Source organism: Tympanuchus pallidicinctus, unplaced genomic scaffold, assembly GCF_026119805.1.
Source record: "Tympanuchus pallidicinctus isolate F22 unplaced genomic scaffold, pur_lepc_1.0 scaffold17, whole genome shotgun sequence".
Lineage (NCBI taxonomy): Eukaryota > Metazoa > Chordata > Aves > Galliformes > Phasianidae > Tympanuchus > Tympanuchus pallidicinctus.
The window spans coordinates 2,248,901-2,262,305 of NW_026294690.1; the positions used below are offsets into that span (position 1 = coordinate 2,248,901).

Below are 13,405 nucleotides of genomic sequence, written 5' to 3' on the forward strand. Positions count from 1 at the left end.
GCCAGGGATGGGGCAGAGCCCCGAGGGCGGGAGCTGTGGCAGCCGCAGGTTCCCACCTGCCCTGGAGGGAAGCGAGCCTCTGCTGCGAGCACATCCACCATGTGGGCAGCCAGCTCGGTGCTGTGCAGGCTCGGCGCTGTCATGCTCTCAATGGCTGTGAGGAAGATGCTCACCTTTTCAGGGTACTGAAGGTATTTCAGGAACATCTGTGGGAGAAAGGGGAGGAGGGACGACTCATCCCCTGCAGGGCTGCTTGGCTGTGCGGGCGCCTCAGGAGAGCTGGGAGCAGGGGCTGGGCTGGGTGATGCCTGGGGTACAGAGTGTGAGGGCCCCGCGGGCACCAGGGCTGCTCGGGGACAGTGCCTGCGCTCTTCCTGTCACTGCAGGCCTGGGTTCTCCTGTGGGCTCAGGGTTTGCTCTTTGTACCTCAAAGATATTTCTGGCTCGGTTCTCTTGGGAAACCTCCTGGTGGAGCAACATTTGCTGGCACTCCCAAAGTTGTGAGTTCTTGGGATCCTTCTGCCACAGCCACATTCCTGGAGAGGAGCGGACACAATGTCAGTGTGGGGCCTGGGCTCCTGAGGGTCTGCAGGGACCTGGCCCAACACAACTCCTCTCACTCTGGGAGGTGATGAAAATGAAAAGCTGACGGATAGCCTTCATCGCCTCATCTCTGGTCCCCTCATCCTGTGCTGCAGCTCCATGGATGAGGTGTTCAGCCAACTTCCCCAGCACAGGGAAGCGTTGGTTCTCTGTGCAGTGATGCCGGAGCACCACGGCTCCCATGAAGCAGGAGCACACCTGGGGAGAGAGGCAGCAGAGATGCACAGCTGAGCAGAGCAGCAGGGCCCAGCCCAGCTCTGTGCAAGCCTGGAGACAGGTGGGCTCCAGCTGGCTAGACAGGATGGGGTGCTGGAGCTGCGTGCTCCCTACCTTGGGCAAGGAGCAGGTGTTGCTGAAGGCGAGCAGCCTGCCAATGCACGCCACGGCCCTCTCCTCCACGGCCGCCAGCTGGCACGTGGTGAAGGGCAGCAGGAGCTGTGGAGAGAAAAGCTGCGGTGTGCCCACAGCACGGGGCGCTCGTCCTTCTTCTCGCTCCCCAGCTGCAGTGGGGGTGGGTGTTTCATCCCTGTCCTGCTGCGGCCCCGCCGCCTTCCCGCCGATCCCCACCCACCCCTCTGACCCCACAAGGGCCGGTCCTGGGCCGGCACCCCTTGCCCGCAGCTGGCCCTGGGGAGATCTCGCGTGGATCCCCCTTTACGGCTTGAACCGTCGCCGCGAATCCCAGCCTTGCCGCAGCCAGACCTCCAAGATGTTCTGCAGCTCCATGAGGACAGAGGTGCCTGCGCTGCCCACCAGCCCCTGCAGCAGGCGGTGCAGGGCTTCCATGGTCTGCAAGGAGGACGGCGGTCAGGGCGGCCGTCCCTGCTGCGTCCTGCTGGCAGCGGAGCGGCATCCCGGCGGTGGTGCCCAGGACGCGTCCCCAGGGCCCAGCCCGTGCGCACCTCCGTGTAGAGCGCAGCGCCCAGGTCCTTCGCGTCCTCGTGGCGAGGGAGGCGCAGGACGCTGCTGAGGCAGGCACGCAGGAGGCCGCTCTTCCGCTCCTCCGGAAGCGGCCACGCGCTGCTGTAAGGGGAGAGAGGGCAAAGGCGCGATGCTCCGCTCGGCACCCTGCGCCCCGCTGCCTGCCCCGCTCAGGGCCCCCGGCCGGGACCGGTGCCACCACGTTGGCCGGCGCTGGGCTGGGCGGTACCTCATGGCGGCGACGGCGCTCATGGCCAGCTGCCGCAGCTCCGTGTCCAGGCGCTCGGCGGGCTCCTCCTGCAGCAGCGCCTGAGGGCACGGTGGGACGGGAAGGGACGGGACGGCGCGCCCTGCTTGGCAGACGGAGCCCCGGCACCCCATCCCAGCACCCCTCCCAGCTCCTGGGGCTCCCCAGCGACCCCGCGGTGGGAAGGGCTGTGCCCACCGCCCGGCCCTGCGGTGCTCCCCTTACCTCAATGCACTGCGCCACCTCCAGAGGGCAGACGCACAGCCGGTAATGGGCACCGCAGTCCTCCGCTTCGCAGACAGCACGGACGGAGGCCAGAAAGCTCAGCTTCTGTGACTCTGTCTGAGACAGGGAGAGGAGTTACGGGTGCTGGCATCAGGGCACCAGCTGGGCACGGCCTGGCAGGGGCAGCCAGGGAAGCACAGAGTGCCCACTACCTGGGGTCTGCGTGTGCAGCCAGCACGGATACAGCTCAGAGGATCCTCCTCCTGTGGTGACATGTCCGAGGCAGAAGGATGCTCACTTGAGCCTGAGAGCCCCTGCGGGGCTCTGGGGGTGCAGAGTGCCCCAGGCCTCTCCGACCTGGCTTTTTCAGGTTGGCTTGGGAGTCTCTGTTGCATCCTTCAGTGAGAGAACAGCGGCAGGTATGGCTGCTGCTCCAGCCTTTCCTTAATGTGGCAAGGCTCACAATGACGGAGCAGGGATGTTCCATCACTGTGCCCTGCCCCAGTCCCACTCAGGACCTGTCCTCATGCCCAAAACCCCTCCAGCCCTGTGGGTCCCCCACACCACCCAGAGGTTCCAGTATGGGCCTGCAGATGCCCCTGCACATACCGAAGGACTTCCCCTGCCCTAGCTGCCCACAGCCTCCCTTCACACCCCGGCCTCTTGGTGCCAACCCCACTCTGGATCCCCAGATCTCAGTTCTGGTGCCAGGCAGGGCCCAGTCTGCAGAGAGTTGCTTGGCAGGCAGGCTCAGCTGGGCTTCTGCCTGCCCTGCTGCCGTGCAGAGCATTCCCTTCTCCCCACTGTGGCCTATGGCCATCCTTGACCCCAGGCAGTTTTGTCTGGAAGGAGCGCTCGACTTCGCCCTGTGCCTGTGCCACAGCTGCAGTGTCTGGGTCTGCGAGTCCTGCTCGGGGCTCTCAGCCCATCTGTGGCTGCTGGGTGGTGGGGCACTGCTGAAAGCACTGCTGTCCCAAGCCCCTCTCAGGAGTGCAGCCATCTCCTCCTCATGCCAGCATTGGCGACAGGCAGTCCACCTTTGCTGAGCTCTGTGCCCGCACTGCACACAAGCTGTTTTCAAGCTGTGGACTAGTTAAATGCGATTAATAAAAGGGAAAATGACTGAGAAAGACAACTTTGTGTAATCTGTGGAACAGATCTCCAGCCTGAAACGGCTGAAGAGCTTTGCAATTCTCCTGCAATGACCTGTGAGGTACACAGATCTCCCGATAACATCGAAACACCCTGGAAAAGAGCCCGGCAGCATTTCCCTGCCTCACACTCACCTCCCAGCAGAGCTGAGAGCATAGCGCTGGCACTCAGAAATGCCACTCTGTCCGGCGGTCTTCTGGGAATCCATGGAAGTGGGAGAGCCTTCCCTGCGACTCCTCTTCACCCCTGTGGAGCAAGCAGTAGTGCAAAGGAGCAATGAGGGCTGCCACATCCTGCTGCAGCCCTCAGCCCCAGGTCCTGTCCAGTTCTGACCCCCTGTCCGAGCACACCAGGATTGCTGCGTCCACAGAAGCTCTTGGCAGGTATGTGCGAGCTTGTCTGGATGCACTTCTCTGCAGTTACTTGGTTGCTGAGTTCTAGCACTCTGCGGACGCAGTTCTGAGCGTTCCCTGATTCCTGTCCCTTCTGTGGTTCTTCTTTAGTGCCCTCCTTGTACCTCACCCTGCTTACAGGTTCAGCCACCCGTAACAATCCACCACCACGGGTGTGGGCAGTTTGGCTGCAGAATGGGAAGGTTCTGAGTCCTGCTCTCTGAACACATGTTCCTGTCCCTGGACTATTAAATAAAAAGCCACTGTTTGATGGTTCATAATCCTTTGGTAGCGTCTGAAAGGGAATGCTGCACAGTTCCCAAGGAGCTTCCAACATGTTTCTTATCACCTTAACTGCTTTCCTGATCTGTAAACAGCAGCTCTCAAAAACTAATTGCTCAGCCCATGGAATCCATTGTCCTTCTCCCCTCCCTGCCACAGCCCAGCTGCGCAGGTTGTGCTGGATTTGAGCACACAAGTCACTCCTGGCCCAGGCTCCAGCCATACAGGGGAATGAGTTAACATGTTCATGTTGCTTCCCACTTTATGCAGACAGGCAGCCTAGCGATGATCTCTTTCATTCATGCAATTCCAATGCTCCCAATTGACCACTGAAGAAGCAGGGCTAGCTGTGCTATGAAGACCCTTTCCCAAACACAGGGTATGCCAGGATGGTAGAGCACAATGCGTTGTGGATCTTAAGTACATCAATCTCTGCCATTAGTACAGTTACTTTCATCTCTAACTGCTGCTGACAGGAGTGCAGTTGTGAAGCAACCATAGCAGAGAGGCTTCACTGAACCCAATAAGGGTTCCTGGTTTGTGGCTGTTGTGTAGCCATCCTGCACACATGTTCTGTGCTAAAGCCAGAGGGTCGTCCCCAGCAAACAAACTGAGGGTAGGATCCAACAACCTCAACCCCAGAGAGGAGCAAACACGGGGCAGAGCAGCAGCAGCTGCCAGGAGGCCTGAGTGCATGGGGCAGGCAGGGCTGGGCTCTTAACAAGCGTTCTTGACCAGAAAACAATGCCAAAAAAAGCAGAACTAGCTATAGACAAAAGCAAAGCAGACATCGATCTCGCCCAGCTCTGTGTCCCAGCTGCTCCTGCAGTACTGAGGCCACCCTGTCTCTTTGGAGTGGCAAAAATTGGGTTGAGTCTCCGTTAAGGACAAGCCAAGAACCACCTGCAATAAAGGCTGACCCTGTGGTGCCTTTTCCTTGCAGCTTCCAAAGCACTGCAGGGAACAGGGCAGTCCTGGCCAGCCACAAGATTTATTTTCCACTAAGGAAGGTGAGGATGTGATTTTTTGCCCCATAATCTCCTCTTGCACGGAGCAAAATGTCCTGGGATGAAGAAAGACCACATGGGCCATGAAAAGGGTCAATGCATTTTGGGTGGGTGGGTGGGGTGGGCGTGTTTGGCTCCCTGTTGCACCTGCAGTAATCAGCAGGCTGGGAAGGAGGGCTTAAAAAAGGAGAGAGTTGCCTCTGAGAGGTAGAGGGCTGGTTTTTCAGATTGGATTTAGAGGCATGCAGGTAGTAATGTGGTAATGCCTTCTTGTAAGGCTGTGCTTAGCTTGCTAAATGCTCCGTTTCTTTACTGCCTCTGATCGTGGCAGAGCAGAAGAAGAAGGAAATTGCCTAACTTCCCAGTTGTTTTTTTTTTTTCCTTGAGACTTGCTGGGAATTTGCTAATGGATTTTCACAGGTAAGTCAGTGATGCAGCAAAGTGGAGCTGCAGTTTTAGCTTTGCCCCTGTGAAGGGGGTGTCTGAGCTTTCTGTGCTCTGCAGGGGGGTTTACTGCTGATCTCATGGTCCTTGTAGGAGGTGGCTAAGCAGTGTGAGCCCTGATTGAGCGAGGATCCCTGCTGTGGGGATTGCCAGGAAAAGCTGGGTGACCTTTTCTAAGAGGGGATTGCATTTGTTCTTAAATTCCTTACTTGCATCATTGAATCTTCCCTGGACAAGTGTAGTTCAGAGCCTTGCATGCAGAACTTGGACTGTTCCAGGCAATGATTACCTGTAACAAAACTCCCTGCTTTCTCTTCTCCAGTGTCTCATTCTCTCTGAGATCCATGGTATGTCCTTAGCCAAGCCTGAAGGGAAAGCTGGGGTTAATGGGGGCATGTCATTCTCCTGTGGCACCTTTTGCAGTGTTCTCACCTGTGGCATGGTAAATAGGTTTAGGAGATGTGTGGAAAGAGAATGCTGAGTGCCTACAGCAGGGCAGGTCTCCTTTTCAGGATGCTGAGCATCACTGCAGCAGAAGTACTTGATGGACACTTTCATCTGGATGTGAAACCAAGGCCTGTGAACTCTGTGTGTTGAGATCTAATTTGGAGCTGTGAGCAGGAGGGCTGTGTAAGGTAGGACTTTGAGAGCACCCCTCCCAAAGCAGGTTGAAATGTTATAAACTGGGCTCTGCTGGACAAGAATGACATAGCCGTGTGCGGAAGTGCTTGTGGTTATGAGAGGCAATTAGGGCATGTCAATGAATAATGCATGTGCAGCTTAGGAAGGCTGGATGACATCTGTTTTATTTTTGCACCGTTAATTGAGAGTGACTGTAGGACAAAGCAGAACAAAGGGAAGGTGGGGAGATTTGGGGCAGATCATTAGGAAGTGGATGCTCACCAGTAATGCTTCCTGTCCGTTAAGCTGTAAAAACCTCAGGAAGAGGTACTGTACAAACGACCTCAACAGCTCCTAATCCACGTAACTCACAGAACACAATTCAGACTGTCAGTGACACGGTCATTTACAGAGAGCAGAGGGTAAAGCCATTGCTTGCAAATCTAATGGCCTTTCCTCCACTGATACAGTGGCTGCCTTGCACTTCTGAGGCTGAGTGTAGGTTGTGGGATATTCGTCAGCTCTACTTGTGCTGGTGCCATGGGGTGCTGGACCCAGATGGAAAATGACCTGGTTCAGCTCATACTCACCGTGATTCCATGCATGAGAAGTCAGTTGGGAAATTATCTGCTTTATGGACCTTATGGATCTTCCCGTGGGTTCTCCAGAGCCAGAGGGACCATGTTGGCCCTGCGATTAGAGGAACTATGTCTGCCTGCAGCTGGGGCCTAGTGAAGGAACAGCAGCTGTGCTCTGCATCCCTCTGCTTTGGTCTTCCCAAACATTCAGCTAGGGAAATTTCCCCATGTGTGGATGCCTGCCCAGCTCAGTGCAAAGCCTACTGCAGGTGGGCAGTGGTATTCACTCAAGCAAAGCCTGTAAGGGAGGGGGAGGGGGCATGCTGCTCTCTGTACCTACCAGGCTTTCACCTGTGGTCAGTAGCCAGCCTCTGGCCCAGGGAACGACCAGGGACTTGACCTCCAGTCCAGTTTGATAGAAACCACAGAATCATGGAATGGCTGAGGTTGGAGGGGACTTGAATGATCATTGAGCTCCAATGCCCTGCTGTGGGCTGGCTGCCTGGGGCACCTCCAGGGATGAGCACCCACAGTTGTGGGCAGCACTGCCAGTGCCTCAGCACTCTGAGCAAAAAAAATATTACCCCTAACATCTCACCTAAATCCCCCTTCTTGTGGTTTAAAGCCATTCCCTCTTCTCTTTTACTATCACTCTGTGTAAGAAGTCATTCTGCCTCCTACGTGAAAGCTCCCCTCAAGTACTGGAAGGTCACAGTGAGTCTCCCTGGAGCCTTCTCTTCTCCGTGCTGATCACCCCCATCTCCCTCAGCCTGTCTCCATAGGAGAGGTGCTCCAGCCCGCTGAGCATCTTCGTGGCCTCCTCTGGCCCCGCTCTAACAGCCCCACAGCCCTCCTTTACTGCGGCCCCCAGGCCTGGACGCAGTGCTCCAGGTGGGGCCTCATGAGGGCAAAGCAGAGGTGGAACAATCCCCTCCCTGCCTGCTGCTGATGCAGCCCAGGATGCTGTCGGCCCTCTGGGCTATGAGCGCACACTGCTGGCTTGTGTGCAGCTTCTCGTCCACCAGGACACCCACGTCCTTCTCTGCAGGGCTGCTCTCAAGTTCTTCTCTGTGCTCACATCTGGGATTGCCCCCAGCCCAAAGTACAGCACCTTGCCCTTGTTGAATTTCATTAGGTTCTCTTGTGCCCACTTCTCATGTTTGTCCAGGTCCCTGTGGATGGCATCCCTTCCTCCTTTTGCATCAGCTGTGCCACTCAGCTCGGTGTCACACACAGATGTGCTGAGGGTGCAGTCGTTCCCGCTGTTGATGTTGCTGATAAAGAAGCACCCAGCCCACCCAGAACCATTAGGTTAATTTCCTTGCTTTGGGAGGGCTCACTTTTCACCCTGATCTTTCCCAGCGATGTCCTGCACGGGCAACTTGCTTTTCACAGCACTGAGTAGCAAACGGTTGGCTTGTGACCGGGGGGAAGAACGGATACGAACAAGGAGCTTTTGTCGGCGGTGAGGCACGGGCACCGCTGCCCAGAGCTGTGGGTGCCCCATCCCCGGAGGTGCCGAAGGGCACGGAGGGGCCCTGGCAGCCCGGGCCGTGGCCGTGGGCAGAGGGGCAGCTCTCGGCGCAGCTCCCCGGGGCCGCTTTCCGCCCCGCGCGCCGGGAGGGAACCTTTCTGCGCCCCGCGGAACCTTTGCGGCGGAGGCGCCTGTTGCTGCCCGGGGGAGCGCGCGACCGGACGCTGTGCGATGCGGCTCCCGAGCGGCGCTTGAGCGCCGAGGCCGGTACGGAGGCGGGCGGCTGCCAGCTCCAGGCCCCGCAGCGCCCCCGGTCCGCACCCCCCGCCGAGGTGAGAGCCGACGCCGTGCCGGGAGCGGGCCGGAAGGCCGCGGGATGGGTGTGGGTGTGCTGTGTGGGGGGGGGGAGGGGTCGAACCGGCGGAGAGCCGCCCGCCCCGCCCCACGGGCCCGGGGGCGGCGGGGAGCGGGGCCGAGGCTGCAGCCCCCGCCCTGGGCCGAGCCGGCGCGGCTCTCCCTTGGCGGCATCCCCGGGGCGCGGCGCCGGTCGGGGCCTAAGAGGGGGTGGGGCCTCTGGGAGCCCCCGGGAGGCCGCGGCCGCCCCCCGTGCCGCGAGCGGGGCCGTGCGCTGCCCGCGGGGCCGTGACCGGGGCGCGGCCGTAACGGTGCTGCCGCGGTAACGGTGCTGCCGCGGAGCGCGCCGGGGAGCTCTGGGGGGAGGGCCCGGCTGGCTCCCTCGTTTCCTCCGTTGATCCGCCTCGGGGTCGCTCCCGCTGCTTGTGGTCTGAGCGCTCCCGGCTGCGGCAGCGGACACGTTCCCCCCGATTCCCAGATCTGCTGCTCCGTCCATCTGTACGAAACGAAGGCTTCCAAAGTTCTCGGCCGGGGCTGTCTGTGTGCAGCTGTGGAATCTTTGTCGCTGAAAAAGTCTTTAAAAGACGGGAGCTCTTTTTATGCTGGCGAGGTGTTAGCGTGCACCTCTGCTCGTCTTTGTAATCTTGCCTTATTGTAGCGGTGGGTGTTCTCAGAGTTACCCAAGTGCTATGTTTGGTGAATACTCGTTCAGCCCATGGGATCCGAGCCGGAGGTTCCGTCCCTCCCCGGCTCCAGGAACGGGCCGTAAAGCCCTCTGTCTGCTTCGATACAAAGTCAATTAGTTCAGAATAAACAGCCTTTGTTTTGGTAGTGCTGCTCTAGGGGCAGTAGCGTCCAGCAGAGGGATGAAAACAAAACAGCCTGCTCTGACCATGCTGGGCGTCTGAGCGAGCTCCGACATGGCCTGTTTGTTGAGCAAGGGTGCTTTCTTTCCCTGGTAGGAAGGTGTATATCTTAAGTACACAGAGTGAACAGTGCAGCCTTTTATCTCATGGTCCTCTCAGCACCAGCACGAGGGGCTTGTTTGTTAATGGAGGGTGCTGAATGTGAGATTCTTAAGGAAAACACGCTCGCCGTTTTAAGGAAGAGCTGATGTGGATGTAGTGTGCAATCTTTTCTGTCTCCCACCAAATTCCACTTTCTCCACTGATGTCAATTGAGTATTTGGCCCCTGTGCTCCCCTTGTTCTACACCTCAGTTATCGATAACTTCTGCATCTCACTAATCTGTCCAAATTCCAGTTTTGGTACTGGAGAGCAGTGCAGCTCCTTAGCTGGAACACAGTGTGCTCTGAGAAGAACCGAACCATATGCTTTCTGCCTTGGTGAGGATCTGAAAGGTTATAATCCCATCTAGAAATTGTAGTAGGCTGTGATAGCACCCTCTGGAATCCAAGTTGGTGTCATGGTGTTAATCCTGGCCAGGAGGGACTGCACGTGTGCACAGCCCACAGCAGTGGGTTCAGTTTTTCTTTCTTCCCTTGGAGCTGAAACCCCCTGAAGACAAAGATTCAGCTCTGTGCCCCTGCCCCAGGCTGTGTTGGACCTGGCAGGGATCAGCCTTTCCTTGACGTCAGGTCACAACATCCGCTGCTGCAGTCGGACCACTGCTTTGTGTCCTGCTGCATGCAGTCCCAGCGCTCACACCTCTCCTCCCATAGCAGCGCCTCTGACCTGAGTGTATGGAGTGCCCCACTGAACTCTCTGTCTTTGCTGTTGCGGGGCATCAAAGCTGCCCGTGATGTTCCCAACAGAGGTGAAAGGAAGGGATGGCTGCTCACAATGGGGCCGTGCTCCTGCTGATGGAGCCAAGCGTGCTGTTAGCCCACGTCGCTGCCAGGGCGCACTGCTGACTCACGTTCAGCGTGCTGCCCACCATTTGTGCTGCTTTGTTTGTGAGCACGTATGGAGGCACGTTGTATGCACATGCACACGGCTGTGCAGCTCCAAAGAGAGCCTCAGTCATGCATGCACTTGTGCAGATAAACACGCATGCATCAAACAACATGTTTTGCACCTCTGAAGGGCAGCTGGACTGTCCTCCCCGGATTCCAGGTGGTGTTGGTGTGCGGGGGCACAGCAGCAGGTCATCTCTGGCTGGCCATGCCACCAGGACAGCCTGTGCTTTGATTTTCTCAAAATGGCATTGTTTCAAATGCTTCTGTGCCACGTGATCGGGTCAGTGGGACAGGAGGAAGGAGCAGCTGTGTGAGTACCGAGCAGTTTGAGCCGAGCGCAAAGCCGGAATGGAAGCGCGTTGTGATTGAGAAGGTGCTTTCAAATAATGTTGTCCATGGGTATGAATTAAATGGGATGTATTGCAGCAAGTAGCAGCGCTTCAACCATCCTGCCTTTAAAGCAAGCAGCTGGTGCCTCCTCATTCTGAGTTGTTAGTGCTGACTGATGCTCAGCTGCAGTAACCAGCTAATGCTGGCAGCACGCAGCTGCTGGCAGGTTAAGCACATCTGAAGTTGAAACAAGTTCTGGAAAACCAGGAATCATGGAATGGCTTGGGTTGAAAAGGACTATAATGATCATTTAGCTTAAACCCCCCTGCTGCGTGCAGGTCACCAACCAGCAGCCCAGGCTGCCCAGAGCCACATCCAGCCTGACCTTTAATGCCTGCAGGGCTGGGGCATCCACAGCCTCCTTGGCAACCTGTTCCAGTGCCTCACCACCCTCTGTATGAAAAACTTCCTCCTAAAGAAGGTGTGGAAAAACACGTTTTCAGCCATGTGAATCTAAATTGTACCAAATTGTTGATCTGATGAATTCCTCAAAGCATGGAAAATAGGTTTTTAGAGCTCCTTGAAGGTCAGGCACGCTATTGACTCAGTTTTATGTCTGACGTTAAAGAGCAGAATGTCAGCTTAGTCCAGTGAGCGAGACTCATTCAGCGCTATTGTAATCATGGAGCAGCAGTGATAATTTGAATTTTGTTCTTGCTCAGTCAGTGTGATACCTGACTTGGGGTCAGCCTGACACCTCTGAAAGCCTTGCGCTGATTTGAAGATAGCCAGAATGGCCTCGAAGGAGGAAAAAATACAAGGTATGGCACCACTTAGATGTGATATCGGCACTTTCAGCATGCTCACGTTGGCATGCAGGTGGTCAGGGCCGTGTTCCAGAGCTGCCATTCCGCAGGTGTGTCTGTGAACTGGAGTGTGGAAGCAGCAAAAGGATGAATGGAACTACGCTGGTGTAGCTCTGCATACCCACGGGCTTTCTGGTGTCACAGATACATCCAAGCCTGTGCTGAATTACGAGGGCTTTGATGAAGGCCTAACATGCAAAGCAATGTGTGTTACGTAAGGAGAGACTTCAGAGAGACGCTGAACTTCTGAACACAATTAAAGATGCTTTGTAGTGTTTGGCATGTAATAAGTGGACGGCGTTACTCTGGCATTCTCAGTGGAGAGCTGACTTGATCTAATTAAGAAGGAACTGGAGCTCCACGAGGACAGAGTTGATTAACAGCCACAGCAGAACCTTTCCATTGCTCGGCCAGGTGGGTGACGGAGTGCCCAGTCTGCAGGGCCAGCTGGGGCTGGGAAACCCCAGTCCTGCCTCATACATCCTTTTCTCTAAGCTTTTAGCTTGTGAAGAAAGCTTTTATCTATCTATCTATCTATCTATCTATCTATCTATCTATCTATCTATTTCAGAGTTACTGAATCTGGAATAAGCAGGTTGTAAAAGCATGTTCATTCAATGCAGATTGCTCGAGCTGCGTGGCACCCAAAGGCCAATAGATAAAACAAAAAACCCCTTATGGTCCTGACAAAGCCGGGAATGGGAACTGGGGATGGAGCTGCTCAGGCTGCTGAGTCAGACTAGAAAATGGGTATTACCCAAAAAGGATTTGCTTGAGGGCTGATGGCAGGATTTGTTCAAAAAGAGCAAATTGAAGGAAAGTGCTCCATGGCTGATGAGTGCCCGTGCTCCAGAAGATCAAAGCATTGTGATTAGAGCTCTTGTATCACATGTGTGTACATGTGGGCTTGGTGTGATGCTTGTATGATGGAGCACCTCTCCTATGAAGAAAGGTTGAGGGAACTGGGCTCGTTTAGCTTGGAAAGGAGAATGCTGTGGGGAGACCTCATTGTGGCCTTCCAGTACTTGAAGGGAGCGGATAAACAGGAGGGGAAACGGCTGTGTGTGAGGGTGGATGGTGACAGGACAAGGGGGAATGGTGTTAAACTGAAACAGGGAGGTTTAGGATGGATTTTTTTATGAGGAGGAAGTTTTTCAGCCAGAGGGTGGTGAGGCACTGGCACAGGTTGCCAAGGAGGCTGTGGATGCCCCATCCCTGCAGGCATTCAAGGCCAGGCTGGATGTGGCTCTGGGCAGCCTGGGCTGCTGGTTGGTGACCTGCACACAGCAGGGTGTTGGAACTGGATGAGCACTGAGCTCCTTGTCAACACAGGCCATTCTGTGATTCCGTGATATCCCATTCCTCCCCTGAGGAGGGGTGTTGCTGCAGCCCAAAGGATAGGGCTGTGTGTGTGATTGGTGCCACACACCTGCCCCACAAGGAGTAGGTGTGCAGGCAGCGTGAATGGAGGCTTGTTGAGGAATTTCTGTTATGTCTGGTGCTTTGCAGTATTGTCATAAATGATTCAAATGAAGGAAAAAGGCAGAGATTTGAGTAACCATAGAATGGTTTGGGTTGGAAGGGACCTTTAAGGTCGTGTAGTTCCAACCTCCTGCTGTAGGCAGGGACACCACCCATGGGACCGGTTGTTCACAGCCCCATCCAGCCTGGTGTTGAGTGCTTCCAGAGAGCACACAGCTTCACTTGGCAACCTTTTCCAGTGTTTCACCACCCTTTAGAATTAGAATTTCTTCCTAATATCTAGTCTAAATCTACCATTTTCCCTCATCCGTCTCTACTTGCCCTTATAAAAACCTTTTCCTATGGGCCCCCTTCAGGTCCAGGAAGGCAGCTATAAGGTCTCCTCGGAGCTGAACAGCCCCAGCTCTCTCAGCCTGTCCCCATGGGGGAGGTGCTCCTGTCCTACTGGGAGAAGTCTCCCTCTGAGTGCATTTCCCCAGCAGAAGCTGCTTGCACCCCACTGCTGCTCA

The 13,405-nt window shown here is 56.0% G+C and overlaps 2 protein-coding genes across 3 annotated transcripts in view; one reads left to right on the top strand and one right to left on the bottom strand.

The window, feature by feature from the left end:
* LOC128078760 (maestro heat-like repeat-containing protein family member 6) overlaps positions 1-2,262 on the bottom strand; it is a 26,003-nt gene extending 23,741 nt beyond the window's left edge. Inside the window, exons 1-8 of the mRNA XM_052679311.1 lie at positions 2,209-2,262; positions 1,997-2,113; positions 1,506-1,833; positions 1,306-1,392; positions 934-1,038; positions 621-801; positions 427-536; positions 57-206 (exon numbers count right to left, since the gene is read on the bottom strand). Of these exons, the coding sequence (XP_052535271.1) occupies positions 57-206; positions 427-536; positions 621-801; positions 934-1,038; positions 1,306-1,389 (630 nt within the window). The 5' untranslated portion in view covers positions 1,390-1,392; positions 1,506-1,833; positions 1,997-2,113; positions 2,209-2,262. The remainder of the gene's footprint in view (positions 1-56; positions 207-426; positions 537-620; positions 802-933; positions 1,039-1,305; positions 1,393-1,505; positions 1,834-1,996; positions 2,114-2,208) is intronic.
* Positions 2,263-8,199: 5,937 nt separating this feature from the next.
* Positions 8,200-13,405, top strand: part of RAD54L2 (RAD54 like 2) — a 53,364-nt gene continuing 48,158 nt past the window's right edge. The window contains exon 1 of one of the 2 annotated variants that reach the window (XM_052679282.1): positions 8,200-8,278. The gene's annotated coding sequence lies outside the window, so the exon portion shown is untranslated. The remainder of the gene's footprint in view (positions 8,279-13,405) is intronic. The other variant, XM_052679285.1, reaches the window with a different exon arrangement.